At 33.2% G+C, this 26,588-nt stretch overlaps 2 protein-coding genes across 2 annotated transcripts in view; both read right to left on the bottom strand.

The window, feature by feature from the left end:
- Positions 1–564: 564 nt before the first annotated feature.
- LOC143233645 (uncharacterized) lies at positions 565–25,412 on the bottom strand. The gene is made up of 7 exons (XM_076470104.1): positions 25,065–25,412; positions 21,530–21,649; positions 17,405–17,510; positions 15,554–15,672; positions 13,126–13,237; positions 11,911–12,046; positions 565–2,496 (listed from the first exon to the last, which is right to left on the bottom strand). Exons 1-6 carry the CDS (start codon positions 25,410–25,412, stop codon positions 12,018–12,020), a joined length of 834 nt encoding a protein of 277 aa, XP_076326219.1. The 3' UTR covers positions 565–2,496; positions 11,911–12,017.
- A 775-nt stretch (positions 25,413–26,187) lies between these two features.
- Positions 26,188–26,588, bottom strand: part of LOC143233640 (uncharacterized) — a 49,245-nt gene continuing 48,844 nt past the window's right edge. Inside the window, exon 10 of the mRNA XM_076470091.1 lies at positions 26,188–26,454. Coding sequence (XP_076326206.1) covers positions 26,188–26,454 — 267 coding nt within the window. The remainder of the gene's footprint in view (positions 26,455–26,588) is intronic.

Raw genomic sequence — 26,588 nt, 5'->3', positions numbered from 1 at the left:
CAAAAACCAGTTGCGCAACACCTCCCACACTTATCAAAAACCAGTTGCACAACACCTCCCACACTTATCAAAAACCAGTTACACAACACCTCCCACACTTATCAAAAACCAGTTGCACAACACCTCCCACACTTATCAAAAACCAGTTACACAACACCTCCCACACTTATCAAAAACAAGTTACACAACACCTCCCACACTTATCAAAACAAGGTTACACAACACCTCCCACACTTATCAAAAACCAGTTGCACAACACCTCCCACACTTATCAAAAACCAGTTGCACAACACCTCCCACACTTATCAAAAACCAGTTACACAACACCTCCCACACTTATCAAAAACCAGTTGCGCAACACCTCCCACACTTATCAAAACCAGTTGCATGAACACCTCCCACACTTATCAAAACCAGTTGTACAACACCTCCCACACTTATCAAAACCAGTTGCACAACACCTCCCACACTTATCAAAACCAGTTGCTGTACCTCCCACACTTATCAAAACCGGTTACACAACACCTCCACACTTATCAAAACCAGTTGCACAACACCTCCCACACTTATCAAAAACCAAGTTACACAACACCTCCCACACTTATCAAAAACCAGTTGCACAACACCTCCCACACTTATCAAAAACCAGTTGCACAACACCTCCCACACTTATCAAAAACCAGTTGCACAACACCTCCCACACTTATCAAAAACCAGTTGCACAACACCTCCCACACTTATCAAAAACCAGTTGCACAACACCTCCCACACTTATCAAAAACCAGTTGCACAACACCTCCCACACTTATCAAAAACCAGTTACACAACACCTCCCACACTTATCAAAAACCAGTTGCGCAACACCTCCCACACTTATCAAAAACCAGTTGCGCAACACCTCCCACACTTATCAAAAACCAGTTGCGCAACACCTCCCACACTTATCAAAACCAGTTGCAACACCTCCCACACTTATCAAAACCAGTTGCAACACCTCCCACACTTATCAAAACCAGTTGCAACACCTCCCACACTTATCAAAAACCAGTTGCGCAACACCTCCCACACTTATCAAAAACCAGTTGCACAACACCTCCCACACTTATCAAAAACCAGTTGCACAACACCTCCCACACTTATCAAAAACCAGTTGCACAACACCTCCCACACTTATCAAAAACCAGTTGCACAACACCTCCCACACTTATCAAAAACCAGTTACACAACACCTCCCACACTTATCAAAAACCAGTTACACAACACCTCCCACACTTATCAAAAACCAGTTACACATCACCTCTCACACTTAAACAGCTGTTAGTTATCTATTTAAAAATGACTAAATTATACTCATAAACTAAATATTTTATAGCACAAAGAGAATCAAAACTGAATAGAAAACTGTATCACCTATTACACAAAAAGGTGCAACACTCAATAAGAGAGATCTCATGAAACTGGGCTTGAACATTCAGATAATGTTATCTATATGTACTTTCTTACCAACTTTGCAAAATCAATATATTAAGTCAACAGATATAGCAATTTCTTTTTCTAAGACATCAATCTAAATTGATATCCTGATCATATATTAAGTGAACTAATCAATATACAACAGTTTGTAGAGTATTTAAAGCAACAGACAAATGAAGTTTAGTATTACAAACCTTAACTTCAAAAGAAATATTCTAATTTTAGATATAAGAGTAGAAAACATTTAAAATTTATTTAGAAATTTTATACAATAAACAAAATATGTTTATTGTTTACAAGTTCTTATTCACAATATGTTCTGGTTACACTATGTTCTGGTTACACATGCAGAAGACAATAAAGTCGTTGCTATAACCAACAAAAAACTTCAAGTATTTTCAAAATTGTTCCTACTTACGTATGCTATAACATTTCAATATTTTGGGAATCATTAAAATTAGAATAAAGCACAAAAATATTTGACGCTTTGAAGTCTATTTAAAATGCATTGAAATAACTTCAAAATTGTCTAAATGATTGAAATCAATGCTGTTTGTTTCTACTACGTTTTTTTTTTTTTTTCGGGGTGGGGGGGGGGGGAAATAAAATGCTGTAAAAATTAGCCAAAAACTCAAAACATCACTGGATTTCTAACAAGCCTGTGATGTTTACTAGAAACTCAGAAGTGAGTAAATACAAGATTTTGTACATATATTTATAACAGGTGATACACTACAAGTTTGCATTGTTACTAGAATCAATGCCAGTTTCAGGAGGTGGGGTGTGCTGTAGGTGGAGCTGTGGAGTCACTCCTGTAGTGCTATCAGCTTCTCTTGATTGGGTATCTTCCATATGTCGAGGCCTTTTCACTTCAGATTCACAGTCAGATGTGGTTGTGTCATCATTGTACGATCCCATCGATGCTAGTGTTGCCAGGTTGCTAACACTCCAATCAAGTGATTTTAAAGTAGCCACTCGACATTCCAGAGCACTGAAAAGCTGCTCTGTATCTTTGGGATTTGCCTGTAAGAGAAGAAATGAAACTTGTAAGCAAATACTCTTTACATTTAGTTATTAACAAGCTTACAGCTAAATGAAATTTTGCTGGTATGCTGATAAAATAAAAACTACGAACATTAAGAAATAAACAACGTTTAATGACTGATCTACACTTCCAATACGCATTCCTAAAACACAATTTGATACAGTTTCCGAATTATTATAACAAGACAAATCAAGAGTACTCCACTGAAAATTTAGACTTGTTTATCCAATTGGTTTACACCTTAGAGAAGTTCAATGCTGGCCAAGACACAAGCTTCCTTCTCTCCAGTTATGGATTCCCATTACAGTACATAATTAACCACCACTTATTACACGTGGCAACTGGCCAGATGCAACTATATCTCAATTATTATTTACCACTGTGCATAATCTTTGTTATTATTTTTTGATTTATTAATTCTTAAAACAAAGAACTCAAAGTAAATAAGAGGGCTATTATTTGCTGTAGTTCGACACCATTTGGAACAAGCTTTCTTCTTTCCAAAAACCAATTATTTAAGTTTAAATTATATCCTTTCCAGTAATTAAATGATAAGGAAATTTATCAAGCCATAATTCCCGTTTTTTTCTCTCATTCACACACTGTTAAACTGGCACATTACTTATTACATTTGACATTAAAAATTGTATGAAGTATATATTAAATATTACTTGTATTATGCATTAAATGTGTGATAATATTCTAATAAATAATACTATGTTATACATTAAAAGAAGTAATAAAATTACTTATGTTTCAACTGCACGTACTTTTGTGAATTACCTACTCTAAGATTTAGTAATGACAAAATAAAGATAAATTATTTCTGTATTCTGATATTCTCTTTTGTTGTTGTCATATTTCTGTTCAAACAAACCCATGAAATGTAATGACAGTTAAATGCTAAGTCTATTATTTACAAAAAAATTTACTTTGGGAAGTTTGGGTTTAGACAGCAATGGAGTTATATTTTACAGTATACTTGGTTTGAATATTCCAAATATTCATAATGCAAAATCAGTGATTCTGAGGTTAATACCTGAAAGAAAACATATGCAATTATAGCCTTTTATAATGGTCTACAAGACCTAATGTAGTAACATTACACAGGCCTATTTACATTGTGAACTCTGAATTACAGTAATAAATTTACATGGACATGAATTTTCTTCTAAGATTTAGGCAAAGACAGCTTTTGATCGTTTGTCTGTTTATTGTTGAGCAGAAAGTTACAGAATGTATTACTTTTGCTCTGCTCGTTGCAGGTATCAAACCTGGCATTCATCAAGTTTTCAGATTTTTAAATGAAAAAAATTAGTAGGCAGCATTTAATAGAATGCAAACCTTAATCATCTGAAGTTAGAAAATACACAATTTTGAATACAAAATAAAAAAACCTTCAAAGACCATATTATTGAAGTTTAAACTATGCTCATCCTAGCCTTAAAAAACAAAAAATGGCAAAACAATGTTTACAATCTGTGTATAACAAATAAAATTATATATATGTAAAAACAGCTTGTTTGAGCTGAGAAAATATTTTACATAGGGGAGAGAACAAAACTTTTGGACTTTCTTTGGTCATCATCAGGTTCACAAAGAAAGAAAGAGGTAAAATTATAATTTACATTCTTAAAATAACTAAACAAATATCAGTATTTATAAGAAATTACTAACATCATTAGTCTTTGACATTAACCATGCTTATCTGTGATATCCCTATGATCATTAATGTGGTATATAAAGTAACCTTTCACAGTTTGTTAAAGGGGTTCCTATTATTACTCATCATGAGCTAAATAATATGCTTTTACAGTTTTCTTTTCCTGGTGCTTACCCATTGATCCCTGTTCGATCTTTCCTATGCACAGAGAGGTATCACTGATGTCCCCGAAATGTTTTCATATTTTTACAGTGAAAATGTTTAAAAACATTTCCTAAATTGAACATAACCGAAGGTTTAAAATAAATGATACATTATAAAATGTAGCTAACTGAAGGTTTAAAATAAATGATACATTATAAAATGTAGTTAACTGAAGGTTTAAAATAAATGACACATTATAAAATGTAGCTAACTGAAGGTTTAAAATAAATGATACATTATAAAATGTAGCTAACTGAAGGTTTAAAATAAATGACATTATAAAATGTAGCTTTATTGTGAAACAAAAACAAGCAGAAACTCAACTTATTGTAAGGCACTGAAACAAGTAGAAAGTCAATTTATTGTAAGGCACTGAAACAAGCAGAAAGTCAATTTATTGTAAGGCACTGAAACAAGCAGAAAGTCAATTTATTGTAAGGCACTGAAACAAGCAGAAAGTCATTTTATTGTAAGGGACTGTCACAAGCAGAAAGTCAATTTAATGTAAGGCACTGAAACAAGCAGAAAGTCAACTTAATGTAAGGCACTGAAACAAGCAGAAAGTCATCTTATTGTAAGGGACTGTCACAAGCAGAAAGTCATCTTATTGTAAGGGACTGTCACGAGCAGAAAGTCATCTTATTGTAAGGGACTGTCACGAGCAGAAAGCCAACTTATTGTAAGGCACTGAAACGAGCAGAAAGCCAACTTATTGTAAGGCACTGAAACGAGCAGAAAGCCAACTTATTGTAAGGCACTGAAACGAGCAGAAAGCCAACTTATTGTAAGGCACTGAAACGAGCAGAAAGCCAACTTATCGTAAGGCACTGAAACGAGCAGAAAGCCAACTTATCGTAAGGCACTGAAACGAGCAGAAAGCCAACTTATTGTAAGGCACTGAAACGAGCAGAAAGCCAACTTATTGTAAGGCACTGAAACGAGCAGAAAGCCAACTTATTGTAAGGCACTGAAACGAGCAGAAAGCCAACTTATTGTAAGGCACTGAAACGAGCAGAAAGCCAACTTATTGTAAGGCACTGAAACGAGCAGAAAGCCAACTTATCGTAAGGCACTGAAACGAGCAGAAAGCCAACTTATCGTCGAAGGCACTGAAACGAGCAGAAAGCCAACTTATTGTAAGGCACTGAAACGAGCAGAAAGCCAACTTATTGTAAGGCACTGAAACGAGCAGAAAGCCAACTTATTGTAAGGCACTGAAACAGAGCAGAAAGCCAACTTATTGTAAGGCACTGAAACGAGCAGAAAGCCAACTTATTGTAAGGCACTGAAACGAGCAGAAAGCCAACTTATTGTAAGGCACTGAAACGAGCAGAAAGCCAACTTATTGTAAGGCACTGAAACGAGCAGAAAGCCAACTTATTGTAAGGCACTGAAACGAGCAGAAAGCCAACTTACTGTAAGGCACTGAAAAGAGCAGAAAGCCATCTTATTGTAAGGCACTGAAACGAGCAGAAAGTCAACTTATTGTAAGGCACTGAAACAAGCAGAAAGTCAACTTACTGTAAGGCACTGAAACAAGCAGAAAGTCAACTTACTGTAAGGCACTGAAACAAGCAGAAAGTCATCTTATTGTAAGGCACTGAAACAAGCAGAAAGTCATCTTATTGTAAGGCACTGAAACAAGCAGAAAGCCAACTTATTGTAAGGCACTGAAACAAGCAATAAGTCAATTTATTGTGAGGCACTGAAACAAGCAGAAAGTCAACTTATTGTAAGGCACAGTCACAAGCAGAAAGTCAACTTATTGTAAGGGACTGTCACAAAAAATATTAAAAACAATTTATTGCAGACACAATCATGAAAGAAACAAGCATGAAACGTAATTTGTTTACTGTTATTGTGAAACACTGTCATGAAAAACACAAGTATTAAAAAGTAATTTCTTTCATCTTATTGTTAATGGGAGAGTTCCACCTTGTTCATTCACTGAGTTTCAACTTCAGCAACATTCACTAATAAACTTCTTTCAATACTTTAATTTGCAGTAGCTAATATATCCAGTTATAAGTCATAAAAAATACATCAAAAATTTGACATGGGTTAAATAATCATTACCCCAAGACCTGGGTTTTGAAAATGGTATCATATATCAATTATTTTCCAACAATATTCCATGTCAAAACATATTTTATATTGATTAAATATAATTTGCTTTCACAAAGTTATTTTACTTATGTATTATTTTTTATTAATAGAATTTATTAGAGTTTATTTAGTGATGACATCTCTACTTGAGATTAACAAAACTGTATTTAACAAAAAGATACACTGTATCCCTCCCTTTTTCAAATAAATAAATTATATTCTCCACTTAAATAACTCCTCTTTCCTCATTTCACATGGAATTTTTGTTTGTTGTTTTTTTTTAAACCACTCTGCTTTTCCAATTGCTGCTTAAATTAAACTTTGGCTGAGATATGTGATGGATACATTTGTAGTCTGAATTCCTGGTGGCATTAATTTAGAAGAACTTTTACACTGATTAAACAATACACATGATAATATTAAACTTACAACTGAACAAAATAACCAGATGACTTCTTTTAAAATTTTGGTAGCTAGGAACTGATTTTTTCCCTAAAACATTAGTTTTCGAGAAATCTTTTGTAGTAGAATCGTGTCACCTTTTCCCTAAAGCTTTTGGTACTTTTCAAACAATTAACTTATGAATTTTTATGCTGTTTAATAATACACATCTTCAATAACTTCTTAAGAACAGTCATAGATAAAGAATAACACCAGATAATCCTTCATAAAGCTGATAAATTAACTAAAAATGAATTCTTCTGATCTCAGGACGAAAACAGATTAAAATAAAGAAACAAGAAAGATAAATTTTCCCCAAACAGGAAAACATCTTTCTAAATATATGAACTGAAAATTGTTTACAGACCTATAATTAACAATGTTTGCAATTTTCTTCCTTCATTAAAAAGTAACTTTGGACAAGAAACTAATTTATAAAGTAAAGTGTAAAGACAACATAGATCAGTTAATTTGTAATAATAATAATAATTGAATGAATACAAACCTTTATTGGAAAACAACAATTGCATTTTATCATCTGCAGCAAAACATTCTATTAACTATTACATTTTACGGATAAGAACAGTTAATTTGTTCTGTGTAACTACAATAAACTAAGTATAAGAAAGTCATTGAAGATAGTTAAACACAGAGATTTTTCTTTAAATAAAGGAGATTCTGCAATTTCAATCCTCCAGTTACACTCAGTGGTGTGTTTATAAGGCACAATTTTATATATTGGCTCTTTTTCATTTGGATAAAATGTTAAATTTTAATCCACAAGTTATTGGAAAGTTTGTTTTAATATAGTATACATTCAGTTGTTTTGTACATAGCTACACAAGGGCTATCTGCATTTGTCATCCCTATGTTAACAGTGAAATACCAGAGGGAAAGCAGCTAGTCATTACCACAAGCTCTTGGGCTATTCTTTCACTAATGAATAATGGAATTAACCATCACTTTATAACATCTCCGAAGCTAAAAGGTCAAGCATGTTCAGTGACAAAAATTAAAACCCCCAACCCCCAAAATGCAAGTCAAGCACCTTCGACAACCTGGCCATGTCAGGCCCCTTTTATCTCTTTAATTTCCATTTTAACCGATGAGGGCCCAAACAAAAATGGCTATAAGATGTAGCAAAACATACTTACTTGTTTTTTTTAAATAATACATATTTGTGGTTTAATGATGCATTACTTTAACTAAATAGCACACAATGCAAGAGTAAATCAACTGAATACCAATTATTAAACAATAATATTTAATATCTTTTACATAACTTTCAATTTTACCTTTAGGCTTCCAAGCAAAAACATAAGTGTGTAATATTGATAATATGTAAAATAAAATATTTTTTGGTTTTGTATAAGACCTGAGATTAAACACGTGGCTGCATGTCATCCTACAAGTATAAATTCACAGGCACTACTAGCATACATTAAGAATCTACATAACTTAGAATGAACTACAGTACACCTTGTAATCCATAATTAAACTTTACATGGATTTTTTCTTTTCTCTTCACCCACTTCCAACTCAGGATGATACGAAGGGAGACTTTAGTCTTAAATGTACTTCTAATGTACAGGAAATCTTTTTCTTAGTTCATGTTATCATGAATATAATAATCTTTCATGTAAACATTAAGTCACATTTATATATGTAAAAACGGCTCATTTGGGTTGAGAAAATATTTTACGTAGAGGAGCGAACAACGTTTCGACCTTCTTCGGTCATCATCAGGTTCACAAATAAAGAAAGAAAGAGGTAACTGACTGGAAGCTGACCACATGTTTGAAAGGGATTGTGTAACTGAGTATCGGAATGTAGAGAGCGGTGTTAGATGTTTGAATATTGAATTTTTAATGTAGGCATAAAGGTGTTCTTTTGTATTGGTTTACTTTGAGTTTAAGTTGTTGTATAAGTAAGGCTTCTTTAATTTTGCAGTTGTTTATGTTTGTTTCTTTATTTAGTATTTGAGTGTTTTCTATGGTTATGTTGTGTTTATTTGACTTGCAGTGTTCAAAAACGTGTGAAGGTGACTTTTTATGTTTTTTGAATCTGGTTTCCATTTTTCTACTTGTTTCTCCAATATAGAAGTCGTGGCAGTTATCACATTGTATTTTGTAAATAATGTTGGTGTTATCAATAGAAGAAATGACATCTATTTCATTCAACAATGTAGAAAGAAACAACTAACCCTAATTTTGTAAAGGTAAAACTTTCAAAAAATTTTAATAAATACACAAACATTATCCAAAATTTACAGAAAAAACTACTTAAAGACATGTTGAACACAAAATACAAAGAACTACATGACTTACAAAAACAAAAAATGAACCTAGACCATCAACTGGCATGCTGCATTAAACCAGGGATTTACGGACTTATACAACGAAACATAAACCAAATCAACACTAAGAATGACAGAGACAAAAAGATCTGCCACAACAAAAAACGAGAAAAACTAAGATGTAAACAACAGAAAAGACATCACGACAAACCGTTGACTAACCTCATAATTAATAGATCCGACCGACAATTAAATACAGACGAGATACATCTACTTAATAAAGGACTCACCTTTGCAATAGCACCTACGTACATTCCAACCATAGAAATCAAAACATGTTTAGAACATCTAGCCAGGAGACTTGTGATACCTTCTACAGAAAACAACCAACAGAAAAAAGACAACTTAAACAATTTTATTGACATCCAACAGCCAAAATTCCCAGGAAAAATTAAAAATTTATATTTTCCAGAAACACCTAAAAACAACATCTTAAACAATTTTTCAAAGAATTTTCTCACAAAACCATCAACATAATTTCACAAAGCAGAAAGCTAAAAAACAATCTTACAAAAAGAGACATTAATTCCATTAAAAACCTAAAACAAGACAAAAACATAAAAATTCTAAAAGCAGATAAAGGTAACGCATAGTCATAATGAACACGAATGAATACATCCAAAAAACGAAGAACATTCTATCAGACACGAACAAATTTAAACCAATACACACAAATCCAACAAAGACACACGAAACGCAACTGAACAAATTACTACTACAAATGAAAAAAGCAAACACAATTTCACAAACACTTTATTCCTACCTACGTAAAACCCACTCACACACACCGCACATATACGGCATCCCCAAACCTCATAAACCAGATTGTCCATTACGACCAATAATGTCCACATATGAATCGTTTAATTACAATCTTGGTAAATACATAGCATGGGCATTCTCCAAATATATAACATCAGCCAGCTCATTCATCAAAGACTCTTTTAATTTCAAGTCTAATCTAAATCAACTTAATCATAAAGCCTTAATGGCCAGTTTCAATGTTATATCCCTCTTTACAGAAGTTCCAACCACTGAAGCCAGAAAGATAGCCTTAGAACTCTATATCCGAGACCCTAACCCATCTACAGAGATTCAAGCAGCCCTCACAGAATTCACCACGATGAAGACAAACTTCATGTTCAACAACCAAAACTATATACAAACAAATGGCCTAAACATGGGCAACCCAGTATCACCAGTTCTAGCCAATATTTTTATGACACAAGTTGAAACACAAGCAATTAACACAGCATTACATCCACCACTATACTGGTACAGATATGTAGATGACACGGTTGCAGGATTCAGATCTACAGAACACACAATTTTTTCAATCATATTAACTCTATACATCCCAACATTAACTTCACATGTGAACAGGAAGAAAGCAATCAAATATCATTTCTCAACCTCAAAACTACAAGAACCGACACACAATTCAAAACAGAAATCCACCGAAAAATCACCCATACTGGACTATACATTCCTTGGGACTCAGCACATGAAACAAAACAAAAACTCAACATACTAAAAAACCAAATAAACACAGCCATAAAACTCTGCTCACCAGATAAAATTAACGATGAATTAGACAAAATAAAACAGTACTTCATCAACATCAATAAGTTTCCTCCACAAACTGTAGAAAACATTATACGCACACACCTAGACAGAAAGCAAAATCAACCAACTAAAGTAAATACAGCTCACGAATCAAAAAACCACGAAACCATATACTGCTGTATACCATATATTCCTGACATCAGCAAACAAATAACCAACATTTGGCAAAAATTAGTAACAAAATATGCCATTTCAGTTAATTCCAAATTTATTCAAAAACCAGGCACAAAAATGAGGTTTCTACTATGTAAAAACTACACTGACAAACACCACACCAACATTATTTATAAAATACAATGTGATAACTGCCACAACTTCTATATTGGAGAAACAAGTAGAAAAATGGAAACCAGATTCAACGAACATAAAAAATCACCTTCACACGTTTTCAAACACTGCAAGTCAAATAAACACACCATAACCATAGAAAACACTCAAATACTAAATAAAGAAACAAACATAAACAAATGCAAAATTAAAGAAGCCTTACTTATACAACAACTTAAACCCAAAATAAACCAATACAAAGGAACACCTTTATACCTATATTAATATAATAAAATAAATAAAATTATATATTCAAACATCTAATAGCGCCCTCTACATTCCAAAACTCAGTTACACAACCCCTTTCAAACATGTGGTCAGCTTCCGGTTAGTTACCTCTTTCTTTCTTTGTGACCCTGACGATGACCGAAGAAGGTCAAAACGTTGTTTGCTCCTCTACGTAAAATATTTTCTCTACAAGTGGGTTTCTCTACATCACTGATTATTAAGTCAGATTACATATATTATAAAATCAACTAAATAACCAAATATAAAAACCATTATAAAATACTACAAAGTAAGAATCTTTACCCACTGATACTTAGAAGTATTTTGTTCATACTGATAACTGCCAAACTTTTACCCGACATACAAAAAGCCTTTAACTTTATAAAGAGATGTTTCTTAGCACAAAAGGATTTAAAAGGAAATTCTAAGTAATGCTATTACCATTATGAGATAAACTTTGACTCCATCTGTCTCAACTGCACTAAAACGAATAGTTTTATGGCTAGCTTGTTCCAAGGACATTCCTGCCCACACCTTGGTGTTGAGTACTAGACGTGACTACCTTGGGTTCTCATCACTACAAAACAACATTCAACAGAGTAACTCACTGCACATACATGCATTGTTTGTTGTTTACATTACCACAAAACACAAGTGCTATACATTTCCAAAAATATTTCTCAACCAAACTGCTTGTGGGTTCATGAGTTTAGTATTTAAAAGGTCAACAAAAAACACTTAAATATATTTATTTATTTTGTTGTTAAGCACATATCTACAAAATGAACTATTTATGCTGTGTCCATCCACCAAGGGGATCTAAACCAGGTTTTTAGCATTAATAGCTGCCAGACTTACCACTGGTCCACTGGGGGAGCAACTTGAATATAAAAATTGTTTTGAATTTCGTGAAAAGCTACTCAAGGGTTATCTGTGCCAGCTGTCCCTAATTTAGCAGTGTAAGACTAGAGGGAAGGCAGCTAGTAATCACCACTCACTATCATCTCTTGGGCTACTCCTTTACCAATGAATAGTGGGACTGACTGTCACATTATAACACCCCTATGGCTGAAAGGGCGAGCACGTTTGGTGCGACGAGGATTCAAACACACGACCCTCGGCTTACGAGTCGAACACCTTAACCCACCTGGCTGTGCTGGGCCATATAAATATTAACCTCAGTGACCATTGCTGGAGTTTCTCATTTATTTTATAGAGAAATATAGTGATTCCATCAAATAATTTGGGTCTTATGTATACTGAGTATTGTAACACTTCAAAATAAAGTACTTAGAAGTTCATGCAAGTTTCATACATTGAATCTTAAAGCTGGGTTTACATTAGTCAAGTTTCACACACAAAGATGAACAGTTGAAAATCAATAAATGACTGACATCTTACCAAGTCGTGATTGTAATGTCCCATCTACCTCTCGATCATTTAGTCTTAACATACAAGTTCGGCTTGTTCCTTTTCCTTAATTAGCCAGCTCACTCCTTTTACTGATTAACAGACTTTGTCTACATGTGTTTCCCTTTAATATAAAATCACTAAAAACCTAATAACAACTTAAGTTACACAACTTTACTACAGAAAACAATGTATTTCACACAAAAAAATGAACAGTTGAAAATCAATAAATGACTGACATCTTACCAAGTCGTGATTGTAATGTCCCATCTACCTCTCGATCATTTAGTCTTAACATACCACGGCCTCTCTCTACCCAAGAACTATTTTTTTCAAATGCAAAGAGCTTGCAATTAATCTGAAAAAAAGTAATTTATTTCACAAAGAACACATACACACAAACATATTTAAATAATGAAATTTCTTAAACAACTAAAGCAATGCCACTATATCATATTTACCATATGGTATTATTTTCATAACTGTCTGAGATCAAAGCAATAATAACTCTAAATTAACTTATTTTTTACATTCTCATTCTAAATGTGAACTTCTTACTAAAGTTACAGGACAACATATATTATCATTAGTCTGTTACTCTGGACAGATTGGAGTACATAGTATGTTGCTATGGTAATTATTTAGACAGATTGGAGTATATATTATGCTGCTATGGTGATTATCTAGACAGATTAGAATGTATAGTATGTTATTATTATTGTAATTGTTTCATTAGGTAGGAGTTTTTCATACATTATTACTGTTTACTATACATTATTATTATTACTACTATGATTACCTAGTTAGGGTAACATTCCCAACGTTTTTATTATTGTGATTATCTAGTAGCTTTTCAGGACTGCGTTGAAAACAAAAAGCACAACAGCTTACAATTTATACTACAAGTCTACTAGTAGTAATCTAAATAATTAACTTCTACCAGAGACTGTGTTAAGTTCTCCAGGTTAAACTTGTGATAGCTACCAAGAGAACTCTCAAGTACAAAACTCAGACACTCGTGTTTGTTTCTTGCAATGAAAAGAATGTAGGATTACGCTTAAAAACGAAATATTAAACATCCACTTTCTGGAATCAGACCATCTATGAAGAAAAGCACTAAATTCTTTACTAAAATACAGACATTGAATTATAAGTAATAGTTTGGCCACTGTTACTGTTTCTTAATTAATTGTTACTTGAAACAAACCACAAGATATTTTTATAAATGTGTGCACTGCAAGATAACAGTTTCTCACTTCTGACCACTACATAGGTCACTTTCATAAATCAAAAAGAAACATATCAAACTTACTATAATAATAACAATAAGAATCTGCTAATCCTGGGATGAAGGCACAACAGTTACTTTGATATAATTAAAATATTCTTGTATTTAGAGAAAGCAAGCTAACCTTCTCACCAAATTTCTGGATTAGATACAAAACACCAAGTTTTATTAAAACCAAATAGCTTTTTTAAAGAAACAATTAAATTCATAGTAACTTAAAAGATAAAATTAATAGTGTGAGATTCAAATGCCAGATTAGTGCAAGTTTAACAATTATGGTGACAGTATTAAAATAAGCCATAATGCTCCAAAGTATAACACCAACAGTACACAAAAATAAACAAAACACGAAATTTGATAAAATTCCAAATTTCTATTCATATTATTCACAATGAATCATGGGGTGCTGTACATGAAGTTCTAAGCCTAGTGAGTTACTCTGATAAATTAGTCCTACTTTTAGAAAGTTCTTTTCTCTTGAACTTGTTGCTACGCTTGGTATGGGATATAAGAATTAAAACTGTTTGCCATTTTAATTGGGCCATGTTGACTTAATATTATGTAATTAGTAATACAGATTAAGATTATGTAATTAGTAATACAGATTAATATTATGTAATTAGTAATACAGATTAATATTATGTAATTAGTAATACAGATTAATATTATGTAATTAGTAATACAGATTAATATTATGTAATTAGTAATACAGATTAAGATTATGTAATTAGTAATAGAGATTAATATTATGTAATTAGTAATAGAGATTAATATTATGTAATTAGTAATAGAGATTAATATTATGTAATTAGTAATAAGAAACCAGCTCAGAGTTTAATATGGATTTTACTCACATGTTTATGAATAAGATGTTTAGTGATACTGTCACGAATACGTTTTAAATATCAGAAAATATCTTATTACTATTTTTAACTATAAGATCTGAACTTGTAATAGCAATAAAGTTTCAAAATACAAATTTTACTGCATTATTTACACATTATCTCAGAAAAAATTCCTAGTTTATGAAGACTTAAATTCACAATTTTAGAGATATTCAAATTCACACAAAGTTAGATGAGTCTGACTCCTATTTTTCTATTAAAGAAAGAGCACAGCAGTGTGTTACAACAGAGAACAAACATCTGAATATAAACAAACCATACATCAAACTGTAAAGTCAACAGTTCATTTCACATTTTAACGAAAGCACTGATTTACACTCGTAACACCACATTACATTTAGATTTAGATAAAAGTTATTGACTGTTGAGAGAAACAAGATGAAAGATGGGAAGTGAGATTACTCTCTGACGAATGAATCTTTGCAAATTAAACCATAAATATTCAGTTGGTTTTACTGCTCAAAGAATCAATTTATCTTACCTGGAGAACATTGGATTCTCCTTCTTCTCCTGTTACAACGGTAACTTCATCATACTTCCTTTTAGCTTGTCTAGCTTGGTACTCTTCTGCTGACTGAGTCAAACTCTTGACTGGTTTCCCTACCACCACATACAGCATTAGAGGGTTTGTTTTCACGAAACACAAACAATGCTTAATTACTCACCCTTAGAGACCAGTAACAAAAAAATGACCCTAACATTCCATCAAGGTGTAGTGTTCAGATAATGATCCAAGGTAGGCCTTTTGAAAGGGTCATTTATAGCTACATCACACATTCAGACAGTATCAATACATCAAAACTGTAAAGTCAACAGTTTGTTTCACATTTTAACAAGCACTGATTTACACTTATAATATCACATTACATTTAGAATCAGATGAAACTTGTTGACTGTTAGGAGAAACAAGATGAAAAGCAGGAACTAAGAATGTCTAATGGGAAGTTCAATAATAAGCAACATTCAGAACAGTTCTAGATATCTCATTTCATCTCCAAGTGAGGACAGTACTAAAGTGAAAACAGGCACTCATGAAATTCCACCACTCCACCCACCCCTTAATTTAATTTTACATTAGTTTTATTTCATATTTCTCTCAGACTGAGTAAAGAATAGGAGATAGAACAATAGAAGTGTCTGCTCTGTTGAAACTGAAACTAATACAAAACTAATTATGATGATTTAAAGGTAAAACAAACAAAACTTTAGTGTTGAATCAACCTTAAGGTTAGTGACTAAAGCCGTTTGTATTTGGGGTATTTGGCTTTAGTCAAAAGTGTACACAGTCCAATCTCTTTATGTAACTCAAAACAAATATTCTTAATAACAAAGGGCATGAATCATGAACTTCTACAAAAAGACTACCATTCCTTGATGACATCAGAAGCACTTCTTAAATTGTTAATGCATGCAAGGTTCATTTATCAAAACCCTGGGCACTATTAGCATAAATGTTTGACCCTTACAAAATAGCTATCTATTATAAATTATACAAAATACACTTGAAATGAAATACACATTTCAAAAAAGTTAAAATAATTTAATCTTTTATCCTACACTACCATTTATTCTAAGCAAATGAACTCAAGAATTCTGGTACATTCAAGTAAAATACGACATAAACCTCGTCAGTTTGTCTTTGTTATTACACTAACACAAGTATAATGAAATCAAAAGATTATAAATATCACATCATTCTGCTTAAGATCTAATCTGTTTAAAATACAAACCTAAACCTGAAACAGTAACACAGCTTTAGTCTAAGACTTATTTATCTTTTCTTGTTCTTTTCATTTCAAATTAAGTCTTTTGAATTGAAGACTGACAAATAACCTAATGAGAGTTAATTAAAAGCAGGTAACTTCAACGTATCTACTGTTGTATTTTTATGCAATTAACCAATTAATATTTCAGATAATTACATCATTTACACATCTTTTATCTTAATTAGATAGTAAACAGCCACTAAAACAATATGGCATTCCATAGTTCATGGACTAACTGACAAGTATATTAACTAATGGAGATGAATTAAAGTTTATAGTTTAAAGGAAAATCATACAGTGATGAATGGGTAAAATAAATAGCTAGTTGTTCAGATAAAAACATGTTTATAAAAGTCAGTTTGACGAACAGGTTAATAAACAGACTGAAACAGGTTAACAAAGACTGGTGGACAAATGTGTGTACATGTATAATATACAAATGGTTTAAATAACAGATACATGAATATAGTACTCACAAATAGATAGATAAACTGAATAAGGAGAAGCATCTTAATGAATAAGGTTCATGAACAAATCATCCCAACAGAATAGTTCAGTAACAATACCTGTACACTCTTGTCTTTCATCTTCTGAAGAACTTTTCTGAAAAGCCTGAAAATTTAACTGATTGGAAATGCTTGAAGATGAATCACTTTTTGAATCTTCATAGGTCTAGATAAAAAATTTAAAAGGGGATATTGGAGGTTATAAGTTACTGAAGAAAACTAGCAACCTCGCACAACTGATATGATGCTAGTTTTTTTACAAGTTCAGAAAAAAAACGTTCACTATTAAATTTGAAATCCTTTTTACTTTCAGTACTGAATTACCTGACTTTTATTACTTGGACACTTTGGAACTAAGATGATGTCAACTGGTATTTACATAAGTTGTTATAATTGCTCTTTTCTTCTCCACTCATCTTGTACAATCCAGTAATAATTACTTGCTTTCAGAAGCAAAATATAACAAGGAAACAACATTCAAAACTGGGTTCAAATATTTTTGACTTGAGACTAAAATAATTTTGATTTGCTTACTGATGTCTCTCAAAACTACATGTATTTGAATTTAAAATCTGCAAAAAGCTAAATAAGACATATCTGCACTAAGTATCCATAACCCACCTCCAACTAACAGACTCCTATTGTTTGACCAAATAGGGGAATTTGACCATCACTCTTACAGTGGCCGCCCCACTATCAAAGTGCAGGGTACATTTCTGTAGTAATGGATCACAAATCATGGATTCTTGCATTCCCATTTTAAATAATGATAGCTTCTAACCACATTCAGCACTCAGTCGTCTCACTCAGCCACACTTTCTGACCCACGCTTCAGCACTCAGTCGCTCTCACTCAGCCACACTTTCTGACCCACGCTCAGCACTCAGTCGTCTCACTCAGCCACACTTTCTGACCCACGCTCAGCACTCAGTCGCTCTCACTTCAGCCACACTTTCTGACCCATCGCTTCAGCACTCAGTCGTCTCACTCCAGCCACACTTTCTGACCCACGTTCAGCGCTCCAGTCGCTCTCACTCAGCTACACTTTCTGACCCACGTTCAGCGCTTCAGTCGTTCTCTACAGTTTTAGCCACACTTTCTGATCCACGTTTCAGCACTCAGTCGTCTCACTTAGCCACACTTTCTGATCCACGTTCAGCACTCAGTCTTCTACTTTAGCCACACTTTCTGACCATCGTTCAGCACTCAATCAGCACTCCATCCTTCACTCAGCTACACTTTCTGATCCACGTTCAGCACTCAGTCGTCTCACTCAGCCACACTTTCTGACCCACGTTCAGCACTCAGTCGTCTCTCACTCAGCTACATCTTTCTGACCCACGCGTTCAGCACTCAATCGTCTCACTGAGCCACACTTTCTGATCCACGTTCAGCACTTCCAGTCTTCACACTTAGCCACACTTTCATTCTGATCCACGTTTCAGCACTTCTTAGTCTCAGTCTCACTTAGCTACACTTTCTGACCTACATTTCAGCACTTTTGACAATCCTTCTCACTTAGCCACACTTTCTGACCCACGTTCAGCACTCAGTCGTCTCACTTAGCCACACTTTCTGATCCACGTTTCAGCACTCAATCGTCTCTTACTTAGCTACACTTTCTGATCCACGTTCAGCACTCAGTCGTCTCTTACTTAGCTACACACTTTCTGATCCACGCTCAGCACTCAGTCGCTCTACTTAGCCACACTTTCTGATCCACGTTCAGCACTCAGTCGTCTTCACTTAGCCACACTTTCTGACCCACGTTCAGCACTCCCTCACTTAGTCTTCTCACTTAGCTACACTCTTCTGACCCAATGTTCAGCAATCAGTCTTCTCCCTTAGCCACACTTTCTGATCCCGCGTTCAGCACTCAGTCTTCTACTTAGCTACACTTTCTGACCCACGTGTTTCAGCACTCAATCCTCTCACTTAGCTACACTTTCTGATCCACGTTCAGCACTCACAATCGTCTTCACTTAGCCACACTTTTCTGATCCACGTTCAGCACTCAGTCGCTCTCACTTCAGCCACACTTTCTGACCCATCGTTCAGCACTCAGTCTTCACACTCAGCCACACTTTCTGACCCACGTTCAGCACTCAGTCGTCTCACTTAGCCACACTTTCTGATCCACGCTTCAGCACTCAGTCGTCTCACTTAGCCACACTTTCTGACCCACGTTCAGCACTCAGTCATCTCTCACTTAGCCACACTTTCTGACCCACGTTCAGCACTCAGTCGCTCTCACTTAGCCACACTTTCTGACCCATGTTCAGCACTCAGTCGTCTCACTCAGCCACACTTTCTGACCCAAACAGGACCGCGAAACTTTAGGCCTCCTCCCTTGTTTCAAAATGTTACACACAAAACTTCTTCTCATAAGATGATCAGAGATTTTATTTTTACCCTTAATCAGATGAAAACTCAAACATTTCTCATGAATTACCAAAACAGGAAATACTGGTTTGTATATTCAATAAATGTACAAATTTAATCATCCAAACATTTTGTTATAGTTTTTAATGTGTTAGAATCCATTCTGCACAATTTAACAACCAACAGGTGTGTATCTAGTACTGTGGTACTAGTGACAGACAATGAGTCATTAAAATTACCAAAGTACGTTAGCAAATGTTTTTTAGATCAGAGATACTGTGACACATGATGAAAAAGCAAACTTCCTACTTACTTGCAGTATTTTATCATGACAGCAAAAATTCACAGAACACTTTCAATCAAATTAGGCTTAAATCATGTGTATGCAATAATAACTTGCAATTGTTTTCATTTAAGGATGCCTAAAACCAAAAATAAAACTACAAAAACTTTCTAATGAAATATTTTACAAAACCAAATCCCAATTATGAAAAACAACAATTAGCTAGAACCTCGAAGTTTCCAACTGATGTTTGTAGAAAATCTGATTTTCATATTAAAACAAGAAAAAAAAAAACTAGTTTATGTTCTTAAAACTTTAATTACATGATACTTTGAAAATTATAAAAAGGTTTAATTTTAATATATTTAACACATGTTTGAAGAATAATTAAGCTGGGTTGCACAATAATATCTATAATAGAGTTTATACAGAATGTAATTAAAAATTATAGAATGAAGCTGAGTATACAATATTTAGTTGTATATATGTAAAGCAATAAAGATATATTTACACTTACTTGGAAATGAAAGTATGACAATGATTATAGAAAACATTAAGAAATTACACTGTGTATGTTACAAATTTTAACTGCATCACAAGAAACAAGCACAGAGCACAACTGTATCATAAAAAATTGAATAATATTGGTTAATGTCAAAGCTGGGTAAAGCCCATATTAATTCGTGGTTATGAATATGCTTTTCTTCAAACTACACCCACAGTTTTACAAGCAGCAGGACCAAGCTTGGCACACAGACTTGAGGTAACCAAGCAGTATCCTTTTCTATATAACACAGCCTTCCTCCTACCAGGAAGGATGGGGTAACAAAAGGTTAAAAAAGCAAATCCAGACATGATGTGGTATAAACGTAGGTATTGGTGAATATTAATCTCAATCAGATATGGTGTCCTTGAGGATCCTGGGGGGGTCACCACATCTGAAACTATGTTCATACCACCACTCACAAGTGAAACATGACATCTGTTCTCATCTACCACTGATAGGTGTCCTTATGGAATTTATTTATGGGTATAGACCCTCTTTGGGGTAACTAAGAAGCAATTAAGAATAATAGAGGAGTTTCATCAATATGCTGGAGCCTCTGTGAATCAGGAGGTCTTATAACCCCATAGCAGAATACATACATTTTATGCTAGTGGTCTTACATTACAAAAATTGCAGAAATTCAAGGAAAATTAATCATCATTTAACTGTCTTAAGATATTTTTCTAATTATTAAAAATTAACTGACAAGTCAAAAGAGCCAAATAAATAGCATTCATAAACAGTGACAATATCCTATCAGTAGATATAATAGATATAAAAATAACAAGTCTGAAAGAATAACTGAAACATTCCAGCAGCAGGACATGTCATCAGCCCACATGCTCAGAAGATAACAGAACTATTCTTATCTAATGACATATTAGTACTTCTGATTAACTTGTGTGTAAAGTTCAAAATCAGTAACAATCATCTGACCTTATTACACAGTGAGTTCACCACAATAATCACTTACCACTACACGTTCATGAAGGTTTTGTCCAAACACAAAGTTTGTGGGGCCTGAAGTGGCTCTGAAATTTAAAAAATAAAACATGCAATGGAATACTTTACTCAGTTTCTCTAGTACAAGATCCTTACATGAATAAAAAAATTTTATTCACTTATGCATAGCACTATCTACTTCTATTAATGTAAAAGTTCATAAATTATGCTCTCAACTGATCAACAGCACTCACTGTTAACTCTTGGACTATTCTTGTCCAGTTGAATAGTCGAATTTGACCATTACAATTATAATGGACTCATTGTCATAAGTGTGAATCACATATTTTTTTGCAATAGATTACAACTTATTAACCCTTGTATTAGCAACCTGAGAACATATACAGACCACATCAACCCTGGAAATGTCCACAAAATACTTAGGATCTTGAAAGTAACTTTAATTTAAAATAAACTTTTTTCATGCTGAATGTGATTATAAAGTAATAGTTTCATTTGAGTTTCCTTACTGATAAATATTTTATTTCAGTTTATTCAAATGTTCTTTACTGTAAAAACTACCATACTTTATAATGATTGCACCAGTTATCAAAACACTGGACCTGTTCTGAAACCTAATCTTACTTACTTACTGTAAATTGTAATATTATTACAAGGAAACCTAATCTCACTTACTTACTGTAAATTGTAATATTACAAGGAAACCTAATCTTACTCACTTACTGTAAATTGTAATATTATTACAAGGAAACCTAATCTTACTTACTTACTGTAAATTGTAATATTATTACAAGGAAACCTAATCTTACTCACTTACTGTAAATTGTAATATTATTACAAGGAAACCTAATCTTACTCACTTACTGTAAATTGTAATTATTACAAGGAAACCTAATCTTACTCACTTACTGTAAATTGTAATATTATTACAAGGAAACCTAATCTTACCACTTACTGTAAATTGTAATATTATTACAAGGAAACCTAATCTTACTTACTTACTGTAAATTGTAATATTATTACAAGGAAACCTAATCTTACTGTAAATTGTAATATTATTACAAGGAAACCTAATCTTACTCACTTACTGTAAATTTGTAATATTATTACAAGGAAACCTAATCTTACTCACTTACTGTAAATTGTAATATTATTACAAGGAAACCTAATCTTACTCACTTACTGTAAATTGTAATATTATTACAAGGAAACCTAATCTTACTTACTTACTGTAAATTGTAATATTATTACAAGGAAACCTAATCTTACTGTAAATTGTAATATTATTACAAGGAAAACCTAATCTTACTCACTTACTGTAAATTGTAATATTATTACAAGGTGTCCTTGCCTTTAAACAAATCATTTTCTTTATCTGGTTCTGAATATTTAACCTATATAATATACTAGATTAATTAATTGCATCTTACAATTCTGAATATTTAACCTATATAATATACTAGATTAATTAATTGAATCTTACAATTCTGAATATTTAACCTATATAATATACTAGATTAATTAATTGCATCTTACAATTCTGAATATTTAACCTATATAATATACTAGATTAATTAATTGCATCTTACAATTCTGAATATTTAACCTATATAATATACTAGATTAATTAATTGCATCTTACAATTCTGAATATTTAACCTATATAATATACTACATTAATTAATTGCATCTTACAATTCTGAATATTTAACCTATATAATATACTACATTAATTAATTGCATCTTACAATTCTGAATATTTAACCTATATAATATACTAGATTAATTAATTGCATCTTACAATTCTGAATATTTAACCTATATAATATACTACATTAATTAATTGCATCTTACAATTCTGAATATTTAACCTATATAATATACTACATTAATTAATTGCATCTTACAATTCTGAATATTTAACCTATATAATATACTACATTAATTAATTGCATCTTACAATTCTGAATATTTAACCTATATAATATACTCACATTAATTAATTGCATCTTACAATTCTGGATATTTAACCTATATAATATACTACATTAATTAATTGCATCTTACAATTCTGAATATTTAACCTATATAATATACTACATTAATTAATTGCATCTTACAATTCTGAATATTTAACCTATATAATATACTACATTAATTAATTGCATCTTACAATTCTGAATATTTAACCTATATAATATACTACATTAATTAATTGCATCTTACAATTCTGAATATTTAACCTATATAATATACCTACATTAATTAATTGCATCTTACAATTCTGAATATTTAACCTATATAATATACTACATTAATTAATTGCATCTTACAATTCTGAATATTTAACCTATAATATACTACATTAATTAATTGCATCTTACAATTCTGAATATTTAACCTATATAATATACTACATTAATTAATTGCATCTTACAATTCTGAATATTTAACCTATATAATATACTACATTAATTAATTGCATCTTACAATTCTGAATATTTAACCTATATAATATACTACATTAATTAATTGCATCTTACAATTCTGAATATTTAACCTATATATTATACTACATTAATTAATTGCATCTTACAATTCTGAATATTTAACCTATATAATATACTACATTAATTAATTGCATCTTACAATTCTGAATATTTAACCTATATAATATACTACATTAATTAATTGCATCTTACAATTCTGAATATTTAACCTATATAATATTCTACATTAATTAATTGCATCTTACAATTCTGAATATTTAACCTATATAATATACTAGATTAATTAATTTATGCCTTACAATTCTGTAGTTTTGTATTTCATAATTTTACAGTTTACTGATAAAACTCAGTCCAATTTAACTGAATATCATATGAAACGATACCATGCACTAGTATTAAAAATATAACAATACAAAGATGCAACAACTTCCATTTATATACTTCTCCCTGTAGACTACTTTAAATAAACATTTATACGTTTACAATCAAAATGAATTTCAATTCCTGAAAACCAAAAAGCTTTTCATAATTACTCCTCAAACTCATGCTGTAAAACATGTGACTGGGAAGTTCTGATTTTCCTTTATACATTGCACAATGTGCATAAATTATCCCACTTTCCAAGCAAGTTATTGTGAAAGCATCACAAGGTCTTACATAAGCTCTCCTTCTTATCATAGTTTAGATTTTATTGAAAACTGCCATCATAATTTAAAATTTGTTATGGGAAGGAAAGAGAAAAAAGCATTTCACAGATAAGTAGCTGTTTGAAATTCTTTTAATTCTAGAAATGTAAAATTAGGTAGACATATCTCTGAAACACTAAAAGCCAGAATGCCCACATTGTAAAAAATAAACAGAACAAATTAACATAAAAAAAAAAATTAAACTCCGCATGAGGGTAAGATGATAAACTAGACTACAAGAAGCATGTAACCAAGCAGAATTCTGAACCAGTAAATAGCACGGGATTCGAGGGAGAATTAGTTGAGTGATTCAGACAAAAGGGTTAGTTTTTGAGAAGTAATGACGCACTGAACTATTGATGTCAGAAATGAAGCACAGGTGTTGAAATAAACAGGCAGGAAAAGTACCATGTCCCGCTTCTGCAGTGGAAGATTGTGGTGCAGTAGGCAAAAGTACCACGTCCTGCTTCTGTAGTGCAAGATTGTGGTGCAAGTAGATAGGAAAAGTACCATGTCCTGCTTCTGCAGTGGAAGATTGTGGTACAAGTGAAGCAAAAGTACCATGTCCCGCTTCTGTAGTGCAAAATTGTGGTGCAAGTAGGCAAAAGTACCATGACCTGCTTCTGCAGTAGAAGATTGTGGTGCAAGTGAGGCAAAAGCACCGTCCCTGCTTCTGTAGTGCAAGATTGTGGTGCATGTAGGCAAAAGTACCACCGTCCTTAGCTGTAGCAAGTGCTTGTGGTGCATGTAGGGCAAAAAGTACCATGTCCCGCTTCTGTAGTGCGCAAAAAATCAGGGTAAGCAGGTAGGCAAAGTACCATGTCCTGCTTCTGCAGTGCAAGATCAGGGTGCAAGTAGGCAGGCAAAAAAGTACCATGTCCCTGCTTCTGCAGTGGAAGATTGTGGTGCAAGTGGACAAAGAAATACCATGTCCCGTTTCTGCAGTGCAAAATTGTGGCGTGCAAGTAGGTAGGCAAAAGTACCATGTCCCGCTTCTGCAGTGCAAAATTGTGGTGCAAGTAGGCAAGGCAAAGTACCATGTCCCGCTTCTGCAGTGCAAGATTGTGGGTGCGTAGGTAGGCAAAGTACCATGTCCCGCTTCTGCAGTAGAATATTGTGGTGCAAGTGGACAAAAGTACCATGTCCCGCTTCTGCAGTGCAAAATTATGGGTGCAAGTAGGTAGGGCAAAAGTACCATGTCCCGCTTCTCTGCAGTGCAAGATTGTGGTGCGCAGGGTAGGCAAAAATACCATGTCCCGCTTCTGCAGTAGAAGATCAGGGTGCAAGTGGACAAAAGTACCATGTCCTGCTTCTGCAGAAGATTGTGGTGCAAGTGGACAAAAGTACCATGTCCCTGCTTCTGCAGTGGAAGATTGCGGGTGCAAGTGGGCGTGCATCATGTGCTGCTTCTGCAGTGGAAGATTGTGGTGCAAGTAGGCAAAAAGTACCATGTCTGTTTCTGCAGTGGAAGATCAGTGGTGCAAGTAGGCAAAAGTACCATGTCCCGTTTCTGCAGTGGAAGATTGTGGTGCAAGTAGGCAAAAGTACCACGTCCTGCTTCTGTAGTAAGATTGTGGTGCATGTAGGCAAAAGTACCATGTCCTGCTTCTGTAGTGCAAAATTGAATGGTGCAAGTAGGTAGGCAAAAGTACCATGTCCCGCTTCTGCAGTGCAAGATTGTGGTGCAAGTAGGTAGGCAAAAGTACCATGTCCTGCTTCTGCAGTGGAAGATTGTGGTGCTAGTAGGCCAGACACCATATTATAAAAGAATGTACTCTGAGGCAGTAATTCCTCTCTTCATTCTTTTGAAAATGGCCACCAAGTAACTAAACCTACCCAAATTAGCCTGTGCCTCAGGAAAACTAAAGAAAGA

Source organism: Tachypleus tridentatus, chromosome 1, assembly GCF_004210375.1.
Source record: "Tachypleus tridentatus isolate NWPU-2018 chromosome 1, ASM421037v1, whole genome shotgun sequence".
Classification (NCBI taxonomy): domain Eukaryota; kingdom Metazoa; phylum Arthropoda; class Merostomata; order Xiphosura; family Limulidae; genus Tachypleus; species Tachypleus tridentatus.
This window is presented reverse-complemented; position numbering and strand designations above follow the sequence as displayed.

What these genes read in the sequence shown, in the direction of transcription:
- LOC143233645 (XM_076470104.1), bottom strand. Translation starts at nt 25,412, where the DNA reads ATGCACCACAATCTTGCACTACAGAAGCAGGGACGGTGCTTTTGCCTC. An exon ending in ACCTTCATGAACGTGTAGTG is followed by an intron (nt 17,511 to 21,529) that starts GTAAGTGATTAT and finishes TTTTTTATCTAG; the next exon opens with ACCTATGAAGATTCAAAAAG. An exon ending in TGAAAGACAAGAGTGTACAG is followed by an intron (nt 15,673 to 17,404) that starts GTATTGTTACTG and finishes ATGTGGTGGTAG; the next exon opens with GGAAACCAGTCAAGAGTTTG.